This window comes from Staurois parvus, unplaced genomic scaffold (assembly GCF_062004578.1).
Source record: "Staurois parvus isolate SC_StPar_1 unplaced genomic scaffold, SC_StPar_1.0 ptg000615l, whole genome shotgun sequence".
NCBI lineage: Eukaryota > Metazoa > Chordata > Amphibia > Anura > Ranidae > Staurois > Staurois parvus.
This window is the reverse complement of record NW_028318411.1, coordinates 186,106-200,533: the sequence shown is the minus strand read 5'-3', so window position 1 is coordinate 200,533 and position 14,428 is coordinate 186,106. Positions and strand designations below refer to the sequence as shown.

At 42.3% G+C, this 14,428-nt stretch overlaps 1 protein-coding gene across 1 annotated transcript in view; it reads right to left on the bottom strand.

Annotated features, from left to right (window-relative positions):
* Positions 1-451: 451 nt before the first annotated feature.
* LOC149449517 (tRNA wybutosine-synthesizing protein 4-like) overlaps positions 452-14,428 on the bottom strand; it is an 84,398-nt gene continuing 70,421 nt past the window's right edge. Inside the window, exons 12-15 of the mRNA XM_089693140.1 lie at positions 13,255-13,355; positions 8,892-9,079; positions 5,569-5,704; positions 452-4,222 (exon numbers count right to left, since the gene is read on the bottom strand). Of these exons, the coding sequence (XP_089549266.1) occupies positions 4,031-4,222; positions 5,569-5,704; positions 8,892-9,079; positions 13,255-13,355 (617 nt within the window). The 3' untranslated portion in view covers positions 452-4,030. The remainder of the gene's footprint in view (positions 4,223-5,568; positions 5,705-8,891; positions 9,080-13,254; positions 13,356-14,428) is intronic.

The window sequence follows — 14,428 nt, the reverse complement described above, 5'->3', positions numbered from 1 at the left end:
TTGAACGCCGCGGCCGGCCGGGACCTAGTGCCCGTGTACTGGGTGGAGCAGTGCGCCTGCGCCGGGACCATCGCGGCAGGGATCGAGGAGATCCCTGACAGTCAGGTGCGTCATATGGAGCGAAAAATACGGTACATAAAAAAAGCTACATCCTCTAAAAGGAGATCTTTTCCCCATGCAGATTCTACCTAAGCAGCTCAATGAGAGAAATAAAGAGTTCTGCCAATAAGGAAGATGCAAAATTTGTTTTGCCAAAATCTTTTCGCTTGTCTCGATTACTCATGGAAATATGCTCCTTACAAGGACTGGTGACTCTCAGGCTCTAATGTTTTTGAGTCTCTTCAGCTGGAGATCAACAAGTTACGGTCTGTCCCATTTTTTTCCCCCAGGATCCACATAACATTTACAAATCTAATTCTAATGCATCAATGTAATACAGACACCCAACATATATTTTTGGTATAGTTTTTATTATAAAGTACAATTTTTTGTTTGCAGTGCTTCTTTAAAAAAATAAAATTTTCGTACACCCGATCCTTTGAGTCCATTGAGGGATACATAAAGCCTTAAACCTACAAATTATACTGTCGTCTACAAAAGGATTAGACACTGGCCAAAAAAGAAGGTAGTCTAGCCGGAGTATAACATCTCCTACTCTCAGCATACCTCAGGTTTATAAAAAAATAGTATCGCAGGATCATAAATGCAAAAAGGTGGGGTCAGTGCCTCTAAATGTACTCCAAGGAAATGAATTTACACTGATTACACAAATCTATATTCTCTCTTGTCCATTGGGGGGTCACAGAGCATCTTCAAGCTTTGGGATGTCCAAAAGCAGTCTGCTGAGGAAAGCGCAACACAAAAAACACCAACGAGCCCAAGGTACACAGAAATAGGGGTTGCCTGCAGCTTAAAGAACCACCTGATGGACTTCACATCAGAAGCTGGCAATAGATGAGGCTGAGGATCTACTGTGACATTGGGTAGGTCCCTTTTAAGCCAATTTGACTAGGCCAGCCATGGGTTGACAAAAAAAAAACCCAGCAAGAATAGGGTATAAAATGGGAGCCGCAGGCAAGAACAGACCTTTGGAAAGGGATACCAACTGATTATTGCCTGGGTACTTAAAGGCAAGTGCATTCTCCACTGGTATAGTAGTCACCTTGTTAAGGTGAGTCACGGCCAGATCCACAGTGAGGACAAGATCCACTTCTGAACAAAATCCTCTCTACATCTGATACAAGGCCAGCAAGTGCTTAGATAAACAGGTGCAAAGAGCAAGTCTGTTTACAGCCTTGGTTCATATAGGATGTCTAATGTGCAAACAGTGCTGGTAGAAGAAACAGGCCGACTCTCTAGCTTCAGGGTGGTGCGCAACACATAAATAAGAACCAAAAAAGTCTCCTTTCATTTGCTGTTTTTATAGCTGTAGACTGCTTTTCCTCAGGGGTAAGTAAGCTCATCAGCCAAGGCTATAAGTGAAGCCAGTGGCTCAGAAGCCGCAAAGGCCATAGTTAAAGTGTCACTGAACTCACAAAAAATAAAATAAAATACACAAACAATAAATGTTGTATTACAAGCTGTAAGCTGTCCACACTCAATCAGTCACTATGGCGTGAATTTTCTGTGTTCTGCAAAAAACCTGGTTGAACCTGCTGTTCTCCATCTTCCTCTTCTGTCCATGTCCCCAATGCAGTTGGAAAACTGAGCATGTTCAGATGTTGCCAACACTGCTCTGCAAAATCCCCATGTGTTTCTATGCTGAGCGTTTACCCCTTATCACATCTGAGCAGCCCATGTGACTGTAGAGTCACACATGTGGGCATATACACAGTGGTATATGACAGCCCTATCCCTCCCTCCTCCATGCCCACTAATTAGCTAAAGACAATGGGGGAGGGATATTACATATTGATTGATGAAGGCTTTACCTGCCTGTTTTTCTAAGACACAGGCTGGATGGGCTTGACACAGACTGACTGAGTGGCAGAAATCTGCCCACACCATGTTATTGTAAAAAATAATAAAGATTTGATTACAATATTAAATTATTAAATATTGATTAAATATTTGTATGACAATTAAAAAACAGCCTTTGGAATACAGAGTAAAAAGAAATAATATCAATGGACTTGGTTTAATTTTGAACATGTGACCAGCAGCAGAGGACTAGAAGCTCTTCCTGCTTAGGTTTCTCTGCAGACAGGTTGGGAGAGAACTGGGTCATGTGACAGCTGTATATCAATGAGGAAAAAAGGTACATATATATATATATTTGTTTTTTTGTTAATTAAAAATAACTACAGTGTCATCATTCATATACAGAAAGAGAAACAAAATAAAACTGTGTGTTTAGTATCACTTTAAATCATATACAGAATCTGCTAAAAAGGGTGCAGGAGTGCACGTGGTCTCTGAGATCAGAGCCAGAAAATAACTGGGTAATAAAGTCTTGCATGACCATAGTAAATATGTCAGCCACACCCGATAAAACCAAGGAAGTTTCCAATAAAGGGGACCCTGGTCGGGGCTGCTATCATCTAATGACAGCTAACATCTGCAGTCATGCTGTCTTCTGCTGCCAGTGTGCTTCACCGATACAGCAGGACTGTCCCACATGGGGAAGAAACAAGGCCTCAAAACAGCTAGTAGCAGATTCCATGTGGGTCTTTGCAGCAGGAGCAGCAATGGGGAAATACAGTACTTTCATGAAACTGTATAGCAGGAAAAAGAGCACTGTTCATGCACATGGCACTTCACCCAGCGAAATGATGGCAACAATCTAACCCTCTCCATCTCAAATTGGTGGGCAAATAGGGAATTTGGTCGCAAAATGTGAGGGCCATACTGGCGTATTCTCCAGATGGGCCCTCAGAAACCAGGCAAGAGCAGAGTCAATGATGGTTGCCAGAAAGCAGTCTGGAAAGCACAGGAAACCTAGTGCTGAGGGTCATTTCTAGCAGGGCCAGTGCAAGAATTTTTGCCTACGTAGGTGAAGATGCATTTATTCACCCCCCGCCAACCCCTTCCACCATTCTCGCGCCACTGTGACAGGAGGGCATTGTGAAAGGAGAGGGGTATCTGGGCATTGTGACAGGAGGAGAGGCAGGGTGACAGGAGGACACCTGGACAAACACTAAAGCCGCTCAGATACTGGGACTGTGTATTCCTCCAGAGCCAGGAATCTGCTGAGGCAGAGACTACATTGGCTCCTGGAAATGACTGATCTGTGCCATCCTGTGACAAAGAGGACCAATTGCTGCTGAGGCTGGGGCTCCGGTATTCAGGGGCACCACTTCCCCCCACCACATGTAGGGAACAGAAGACTGTTATTTAAAGAATCTGGATCCTCAGACAGTGTCTGTGGATTCTGGTTTTACTGAAGCCCCTATCCTGGTGCACTAAGGCTTATGCTTGCACCGGCCCTGATTTCCAGGTTAATGACATAACATTCACTCCAGCAGTGTTTGGATTTGGTACAGTCAAAATGATAGTCTGAGGACGGTAATCACTGGGAAAGTTCCAGCAGCAGTGTAGAGAAGAATCCTAACTGAAGAAAAAATTGCTAGAAAAATCCAAAAGGTGAGTCTTCGAAAAAACAAAGCTAAAGAAAAGACACCCACTGTCTTAGGCATGCTGGTTGCAGAAAAGATTATCCTTGGCAGGCCTACATTTTTTTTTGCTTGCAATTACTAAACCCTTCTGTTGGTGGCAGTATAGCCCATAGGTTTAAGACTTTTTGTGTCCCCCGAGTTTATAAGAAAGAAAATATTTTACTCTATACCCAAGCTCAGAGAAAACCTAATGTTTCTCCTTTTACCATGGCTCTGTTAGGGAAAGTTGAGGAAAGAGCAAAAAGTGGACTTTCTTGTTTCAGTGATGTCACTCTTCCAGTTGAGTCTGGTCAGTCTTCAGCACTTTGGTAAAATGGATCAACAGCCATGTCTCCACTCTTACAACATCCCTCCTCTTAACCCGTGAACCTTTGGCAGTCTGTATAACCAACACATGCCTGTGCAGTCTGCAGATTTCAGCTTGATGACATCAGCACACTTGTTAGACCTGCCTGCCCATCTGCGCCAAGATCCACCGCTACAGGCTGTGCATTAAGATGAGTTCCAAATGAGAAGCAGGTTCCACCTCCGCCCAAAATAACAATCTGCTTTGAATCTTGAAGAACAGAACTGTGACCGTGCAGCATTAGCGGCCATGCCAATGAAATCTGTGAGTAAAAACACAGTATTACACTTAAAAACTATAATGTATGGCAGATAAGAGGGTAATGGGGGAAAGAGCAAGGAGGGAAAAGGGTCAAGGCTTATTAGTAGCATAAAACAAATATTGGTGCTGCTACCCATTCAATCCCACATCCAAAGCGCTTACAGGTGTCTGATCCACAGCTGCTCCGCTGTATACGATACTCCATTAAATTGATCTGCTGCTGTTCTTAAAAGCTTTCATTTATTCTGAAAGCCATACAATTTACAAATACAGCGAGTTGACGCGTTTCACCCTACGTGGTTTTAGTCATGACTAAAGTTATGTAGGCTGAAATGCATCAACTCACTGTATTTGTAAATTGTACACTATGGCTTTCAAAAGAAATACAAAATTTAAGAGCAGCAACCATCTTAATGGAGTCAAGGCTTATTAGGGTGAGAATGAAAAGGGAGCAAATAGTAAAGGGTTATGGGGAAGGTGTGCAGAAGCTTATAAAGTAGGGGTAAGGAGGGTTGTGGACAGAAGGTGGAGACTTATGGGAAAGGATGAGGAGGACAGAGGGCAGAGGATTATAGTGAAAATTCGAGGGGGGTTGAGAGTGGAGTTTGGAGGCTTATATAAGAGGGATGAGGAGGGCTGGATGTGGGCAAAGGGCACAAGTTTATGGTGATTAGTGGTAAGAATAGGAGACTGAAAATTAATGATGAACGTGTGAGGACTGGGGGGAAAAGAGTGCAAGCTTATGGGGAAGGGAGAGGATAATTAGGGACAGACAGTTAAATTAAATGTTTAGTAAGGTTAGAGGCAGGCATCGTAAGCTAATAGAAAAGGGGTAGGGTTAGGGGCAGGCAGCAGAGCTTATGGGGAAGCATAGCAGGCCTTGGGAGGAAGGTTGGAGGCAGAAGGTAGAGGCTTGTGAGGATTGGTGAGAAGAATAGAGGGCAGAGAGTGAATGTTTATGGGGGAAGGGATGAAAGGATAGGGGGCAGAGTTACCCATAAGCCTCCATATTCTCCCTCATTGTCACTATAAACCTGCACACTCTACCATCTACCTTTCCCACATAGAAAATATGGCAGAAAAGGTAGATGGTAGAGTTTGAAGGCTTATAGGAAAGGGTGCAGAGGATAGGGGCAAAGTGTGGTCAAATATAGTTAATGATGGGGAGGGTAGATGCAGATGGTCAGGCTTATAGAGAAAAGTGAGGAGGAGAGGGTGGAGACCTCAACAAGTATCAGGATTGCAAGCTCTGGTCAACAAGATCATGTGTGAGCTCGTATTTTTTTAGTTGTAAGGAATCATCCATGTGTGTGTTTTGTGGAGAAATAGCAGCCCTCAGTCACTTACAGTGTCAAGCTGAAATTCGCTGACTTGTCCACTCTTCAGATCGACTACAGCCAACCCTGGTACTCCTCGTCTGTGAATCCAAACCCCTCCTACCAGAAGCAGCTTATCGCCAATCACGTGTGAGGTGTGAGCGTACCTGAGGAGAAGGTAGTGAATATTTGGACAAATTAAGTATGGTTTATAAACAGAGCAAAGCGCTAACTTTAGTACCCACTTCAGCGAAAGTCCATCTTGATTTGTCCTCAGTAAGGTGATTTATGGTATGCAATTATGCTCCGGGACCCAGGCCGGTGGTGAGTAGATCACATCCCAACAAAACAACCACCGGGGCATACAAGGTCGTGTAGCTCCAAACCAAGCCTGGGGAAGCCCGAACAGAACTGTGAAGTAAAACAAGAGGAAGCGCACCAACCTTGCGCATTACCTCAGTAACCAAATTTATTTAGTAAAAGAATGGTACTCACAAACAGCGAATAAAAACAGGCATGTAAGTCCTGCCAGGGACTTCAAAAGGCAAGAGGCCAGTGCAAATCCCATCATGGGGGTGGACACTCAGTACTTCTGACGCGTTTCGAAGGTCATGCCTTCTTCCTCAGAGCTCTGAGGAAGAAGGCATGACCTTCGAAACGCGTCAGATGTACTGAGTGTCCACCCCCATGATGGGATTTGCACTGGCCTCTTGCCTTTGAAGTTCCTGGCAGGACTTACATGCCTGTTTTTATTCGCTGTTTGTGAGTACCATTCTTTTACTAAATAAATTTGGTTACTGAGGTAATGCGCAAGGTTGGTGCTCTTCCTCTTGTTTTACTTCACAGATTTATGGTATGCACCATTCATGTGATAAGGCTGACTGGATCAGTGCAAAATCCACCTCATTACTTTTCTCCTCTCTTTATAAAAAGGTACCATTGTACCAGATCGTTACCATTAGTATATCCTATGTTTCCTAAAGCTGAAGTTTGGGATATGCAGATACTGACTATGTACATTTGTCACGTGTATTGTTCCTTGAATCTTTTGGTGAGCTTTGTGTACTTTATCCAGATCTGTGCAGTAATCCTGTGTGAGACTTTACCTTTGTGCGGGAATTTCCTGTAATAAAGACCGCTCACTGCTGTTTTCCCTCCTTGTGCAGGGTGACTGGTCTGATCTCCGCCTCTCCTGTAGTTTTCTGCAGGTAGCCTGTAGTGGGTGTTACTTTCTGGATCCCTCCCACAGCCCTGCTCTCTCCACAGGCATGTACAACACAGTGATGATGTCACTGCTAATTTTCTAAAGAGTGTGTGTGTGAGTGTGTGTGTGAGTGTGAGTGTGAGTGTGTGTGTACACTTGACCCTCACAACCTAATGAGCTTGATGTACATCTCATTGTAAGACCATGGGCCTTGAAATTTAATTGCCACCCCCTACACCTCCTCCCTTTGTAGCTAGAATGGCCTTTGCTCACCTGGGAAGGCAATCCACAAGATTTGAGTGTCTGTGGGAATTTGTGCCCATTCGGCATTCATTGGTCCAGTTGCTCCCAGAGGTGTTAAGTGTCCTGTAGAGAGCCCTAACCTCAACCCTACTGGCGTTCCTCCACACCAAACCGGTCAAACCATGTCTTTATGGAGCTGGCTGTGTGCACAGGGCACAGTCACACTAAAAAAAGAAAAAGGACACTCCCCAGACTGTTAGCACCAGTTTGGAAGAGTCTACACTATCTTCATATGCCCTAGCATTTACAGTACTCTTCAGCAGAAACACATGAAACCATTTGAAGGGTGTCCACATACCTTAGGCCATATGAGTAGGTTTGATGTCAGGTATCCACAAACTTTTGGCCATATAGGAAATATTAGATTGTAGGCAGTGTAATCCATTTTATCATATATTTAAGGTTGCATTTTTACAAAATAAATTTTATTTTATTTCCTAACCATACAAGATACACTAAAAAAAGACAGAGATAGAAAGGAAAGAGAAAGGTGGTCTGGGAAGGTAACCCAAATGATTCAGGTACCTATAACAATTCCAGGATGCACTCATATGGAAACAATGAATACTACTTTATGGAATATTATCAGAGATAGGATAGATGATACCAGGGTTAAACAAAAATGAGAATGGCCAATTTTCAGAAATTTTGGTGAAAAGTCAGGAGTTTACAGCAAAAATGTATTGGTGTCAACAGAAAAGACAAAAATAAAAAAGGTGGATTTTGGTGGTTTTTAAGGGTTCTATGGACTTTAAATAGCCGATTGTATGCCAAAAAGGCCCCCGGGTTTTTTTTTTTTTTTTAAGAAGAAAAAACACATCTCTCTCTGCCAATCCCTCCACTGTCTTCCAGTTGCCCAACGAATAAAATGCGAAACACTAACACTGACATACAAAGCCGTTCATAACACTGCCCCAAATTATATAACCGATCTTGTCTCTAAATATCACCCAAACCGTACTCTCCGCTCCTCACAAGACCTCCTACTCTCTAGCTCCCTTGTCTCCTCCTCCCATGCTCATCTCCAGGACTCCTCCAGGGCTTCCCCCGATCCTCTGGAACTTCCTACCCCAATCTATCAGACTATCGCCTACTCTGCTCACTTTTAGGCGATCACTGAAAACCCATCTCTTCAGAGAAGCCTATCGCGCCCTCTGCTAATACTGAAATCCTCTACTCTTCCAACCACTCCATCCCCCACAGTTATTACCTATTGTACCACTAACCCCTCCCTCCTAGATTGTAAGCTCCAAGGAGCAGGGCCCTCAAATCCCTCTTGTATTGAACTGTATTGTCTCCCAGTATAACGTAAAGCGCTGAGCAAACTGTTGACGCTATATAAATCCTATATAATAACACATAAAAAGAATACCAAATGATAAACTAAATGAGCCTAAATACACTAAAAACACCATCCATTAAAAAAACCCTTAAAAGAAAAAAAATAAAACAAAAACACCAAAACCCCCCAAAAACACATCCTTCAGATAAAAAGGTACTACTAAATGCATAAAAAAATGCCCTTAATACACCCACAAAACTCACCTTCAAAAAAATGCAAACACAAAAGACAAAAAACAAAAATCCCACCTTTAAAATAAAATAAGACCCAAAAATACACCCGCACACACACACTCTAAATTGGAAAAAAAAAACAAGCTTTTTTTCCAAGCAAATTTTAACCACAACAGTTAATCAGCAAAATCGAGAGTTTCTACTTCACAAACATTTTGCCAAAATCACCCCTCTCACCCTTTTAGACTGAGCAATATAATGACAGATATTTATAATTTATTATAACATAGCACTCAGGACATCAGGAGGGGAATCTATAGAACCCCCATTACCTGGGAGTGAGAGGGGGGCACGTCTCCAGCTTCTCCCATTCAAAATGAGTTTGTCGTGGATGTAAGATGTAAACTGATCCTGTGGGAAGACCAGATTCAAGGAGACCCCCAGATAGAACAGCTGAACCCCTCCATCCAGAACAGCTGTGACTATGACACCAAGGAGGAGCCAAGCCTATAACCCGGACCTGCAAAACCAAACAAGTCATTATCATACAAGTGTTCGGAGAAGCATCACTGATCACATTTTTAGGTTAGGCTTGCCCTTCCACCAACCCATAGGTCATTGCAGGACTTAGCAGGAACTTAGGGACTGGAGAAAAGTACAAATGATGTGTAGAACAGGACACAGGTACAGTATCTGACACTTCCGGAATTTTTGAAAGCCAGAGAGCTTCAGAGCTGTAAAGGAGTTTATTCCATTGACCCCTAACTCCATGCATGACTTAGCAGGGACCTGGGAACTGAGAAAGGATAGATGGTGCATTACAGGGGGCACAGACATCCATCACTTCCAGAATGGTGTTCTGTTATGGGGTAGTGTCTGGTTTAGCATTCACAGACTTCTTTGACGAAGAGTTCCAGGATTCCCCCACCCATCAGTTTTTACATTTTTAATCCTATTGAGATTATTTTTTCTTTAAGTCTTTTTTCCAGCCCTGTGGCATCGTTCACGACTCTTCTACTTCTTCCAACAGTGGTGAGGGTGGGTATTTCAGTGGGGAGAGACTGAGTGGCTCTCATTTAATGACGTAGGGAGCACCGCTCACTCCGGGAGTACCATGAGCCCAGCCTGGGACTGGGAGAGGGAATGTAAATAGGCTGGGCTCACAGGAGATGAGTAGCATGACACATAGGCATGCACCAATCTTTAAAGTCATCTGTAAGGCAACCCCCCCCCCACACAGACCACCCAGGTAAAGAAGGCCATACACTGGGCTTTTTTCAAACAAATGTTCAAATGAACATTTGTACAAAAATTCTCATCAGTACATTTGATAATATGATGAATGCCATTCAAAGGTTTGCTTTTAACATTCAATTTTCACGTGAATGGACTTTATTGAACAGAAACCACATTCATTGTTAAAAATTTCTTTGAGAAAAAAAAATTTCCATCCTTTTCCTTTGATTTTTACTGCCACTGTGGTTGAAAAAAAACCCACCAATTTGACCTAATTATTAGAAATTTGAACAAACAATTATAAAAATGTCACTTTTTTTCTGGTTTACAAAACATTTATTAACTGCTTCCCACCCAGGCCAATTCTGGCGATTCTCTCGTACATGTAAAAATGTGTTAAAATGTTACAAAACCGAGTTGCAGTTCAGGGAGTAATAATAAGTATTTGATCCCCTACCAAGCAACAATAATTTTGTCTCCCACAGACTGGCTATGTTCTCATGTGGTACACAGATTACTCCTGTCAATTTAAGAAGGTGCTCCTAATGACAACTCGTTATGTGTATAAAAGACACCTGTCCACAGAATCTCCTTCAAACCTCACCACATGAGCAAGACCAATGAGCTGTCAAAGGAGGTCAGGGACAAGGATTGTAGACCTGCACAAGGCTGGAATGGGCTATAAGACCATCAGCAAGAAGCTTGGGAAGGAGACAACTGTTGGAACAATTATTTGCAAATGGAATAAATATAAAATAACCATCAATCCCCCTCGGTCTGGAGCTCCATGCAAGTTTTAACCTCATGAGGTAAGGATGATCATTAGAAAAGTGAGGGATCAGCCGAGAACTACGTGGGGGGAGCTTGTGAATGATCTCAAAGGCAGTTGGGACCATAGTCACCAAACAAACCATTGGTAACACACTATGCTGCCATGGATTGAAATCCTGCAGCGCCCGCAAGGTCTCCCTCCTCAAGAAGGCACATATAGGCCCATCCGAAGTTTGTCAATGAACATCTAATTGATTCAGAGAAGGATTAGGAGAAGGTGCTGTGGTCAGATGAGACCAAACTGAGCTCTTTAGCATTAACTCGACTCACCATGTTTGGAGGAAGAAAAATGCTGACTATGACCCTAAGAACACCATCCCTACAGTCAAGCATAGAGGTGGAAGCATTATGCTTTGGGGCTGTTTTTCTGCTAAAGGTACAGGCCGACTTTACAGCATTGAGGGACCATTGGACGGGGCTATGTATTGTAAAATCTTGGATGAGAACCTTCTTCCCTCAGCCAGAACACTGAAGATGGGTTGTGGATGGGTCTTCCAGCATGGAAATGACTCAAAACATACAGCTAAGGCAACAAAGGAGTGGCTCAAGAAGAAGCATATTAAGGTCACGGAGTGGTCTAGCCAGTCACCAGACCTTAATCAAATAGAACATTTATGGAGGGAGCTGAAATTTCAAGTTGCCAAGCAACAGCCAAGAAACCTTAAGGATTTAGAGAAGATCTGTAAAGAAGAGTGGACCAAAATCCCTCCTGAGATGTGTGCAAACCTGGTGACCAACTACAAGAAAAGTCTTGCCTCTGTGCTTGCCAACAAGGGTTTCTCCACCAACTAAGTCATGTTATGCTTGGGGATCAAATACTTATTTTACTCACTGAACTGCAACTCAATTTATAACATTTATATCATGTGTTTTTTCTGGATTTTTGGTTGATATTCGGGCTCTATCATTTAAAATACAGCTATGATAAAAACTGTAGACCCTTCATTTCTTTGTAAGTGCGCAAAGGTACAAAATAGATAGAGATATATATAAAAATATCTATCTATAATATATATCGAAAGTTTGGGCACCCCAGCTAAAAATTTGTATTAATGTGCATAAAGAAGCCAAGGAAAGACGGAAAATCTCCAAAAGGCATCAAATTACAGATTAGACATTCTTATAATATGTCAACAAAAGTTAGATTTTATTTCCATCATTTACACTTTCAAAATAACAGAACTGCCCACCCCTGTACTTAATGTCCCTTCCGCTGGAAGGGGGGGAGGGGGGCGGTGGCGGCACCGCGCCTTCCCCCCCTAAAAAGTGTCAGCATGCTGCATACCGGCATATAATACGACCCCCGACTTTTGAGAAGATTTTCAAGGGGTAAAAAGTCATCTTATATGCCGGAAAATACGGTATATGGAATTTGTTAGTTTGGTGGTGATATAGGTTATGACCACTAGATGGGGCTGTACAGGATAATAAGATTTTTTTCAACCCTTTATAAAAGTTTTTCATTCTTCATATTATTGATCTTTTTGAATGTATAATAAACCTAATGTAAATAGGTTGTTTAAATTATGTTAAGTCTTTGTTCCATGTTTAATGTGACATCCAAAGATGTAGCAGGCTCTATGGAGCGGAACAGGAACAGGAGTCATGGTTACCTAGATGCATTTAAGCGTGTGAACGTTACTGGGAGGGCTTTCCCTGACGAAGCCTCATGGTTGGTGGTGCAACACGTGGGGTGGAGCCTAGTGATGTCATTGCCGGTTTTTTATGAAGTGGGAGTTTTAAATTTTAAATCGATCTGTTACTGCCTCTATCATGCGAGTGACACACTGGAACAAATTTTATCTGAAATTAAACAGTATTACACTATGGGAGACGTCCTCTGTTCTTTCTGCATGTGGCGTTAAGCTGAGAAGAGTCCTATCAGAGGACCGATATTGTTCTATGTACAATCCTTGTTTTATTGATTGCATGTAATATTCTCATTTTCTGAGATTGTGGATTTGGGGTTTTCATGAGCTGCAAGCCATAATCATCACAATGATGACAAATCACGGCTTGAACTATCTTGCTTTGCATGTAATGAGTCTATCTCATATATTAGTTTCACCTTTTAAGTTGCTGCACTGAAATAAATGAACTTTTGCACAATAATCTAATTTTTTGAGTTTCACCTGAATATACTGTCATTTAAGGGGTGCCTGTCATCAGCTCTCCACTGTCATCTAAAGCATCTTTTTGGAATTACCATGCTTGGTTGACCTGTATTCATTTATAAGTACACGCAATGAGGTGAGCGGTCATCTATAAATATTTTTAGGTGGAGGAACACTAAGTCAAGGTGGAGCACTGTGTTTTTTGAAAAGACTTCATTTGTCTGGTGCACATCGTATTGATTTTTCACCATTCAAGGACTTTATTGATTTTTTCTAATTTATATTTCATATTTTGATTGAACAATCACATTTGAACTTTTTATGGACTAATATGTATATATGAGTTAGCGCAACACTATTTATATATACACCTTATTTACTAAGCTAAGAAAAAAAAATGTCCCTACAAAGTGAAAATTTCCCGACAAAGCAAACCGCACATGAGCCTTTAGTAAATAAACTCCATAGAGCAAGCTTTGTCATTTGCATCTGTTCTCAGCACTTCCACACCTACCTGAATCCATCGCAGCTCATCTGCTTGGAGAAAGAGGCTGTCTTCCTGCAGGGGGGCAGATGGTACAGAGCGACCTCCAAACACAAAGACGTATTGCTGTCCTAAACATGGATGAAAAGGACGTAGTTATTTAATGCAAATATTGAGGTTGGATTGGGCGCATTCAGAGTAATGTGGCCGTAGGCTTCATACCATAAATAGGTGGCCTCTGACAGTAGCCCACTCCCTTTGATAACGTGCACTTGCCACGAAACGCGTTAGGGAGATGCTACTTCACCAACCACTACTACCCACATGGTCCACACCTTGATACGGGCGGCCATCTTTGGATTTGTTTATTCCCTGAAGGTGATTCCTGTTCCTTGAGCGCATACCGCACCCCTGGAGGTCGCTGACACTAAAGGATTCCACTACACACTGGATGAGCGTTTATTCCACTGGATACCTGGTATTACCACAACAGGAGAGGACGCAGATGTTTCTGGTGACCACAACAGAGACGACCACCACTCCGGCAGGTTTCCTGATCCATTGACCAGGAGTAGGTCATTTTACTCCAATGCGCTATTATCTGCGCTATCTGGTTAGTGCATTCTACAGCCACACTTCCTACCACAGATGTCACAGATTTATTTTTGTCACTCCAATGATATATTGACTTTGACACCTATGTCACCATTTACACCTTTCTAACCAGGAGAATGTTATAGTATTTGTTGCATAAGACCATTACTTTTATGCTAGCTGCGTTTATATCGATCCAGGTGGTCACACTTCATCGTGAGACAGACCTTTTTACTCTAGCGCTGCATGTTTTGTATTTGTGACTGTTATCCCACGAGGCGTTTTGGAGGCTTGCCTTTCATGCTAGCTGCTTGCATACTTTTGTTCTAAAACTATCCAGCGCTCGTTACACCCTTTTTTATATCTATTTTATTGAGGTTGGATTGAACAGCAAAATCACTGCCTAATCAAACACCCTATACACAAACATTTCAAAGTCACTTCTCATATACAATACAGTGCCTTGAAAAAGTATTCATACCCCTTGCAATTTTCCGGAGGTGGTGAGAGCACCGTACGGTATCTGCGTGACTAACAAGAGGGATTTATTGGGCTTGTTGAAGTTTTTATTATTGTAAGTGCAATACTTGGATTAATAAAGTTGTTTACC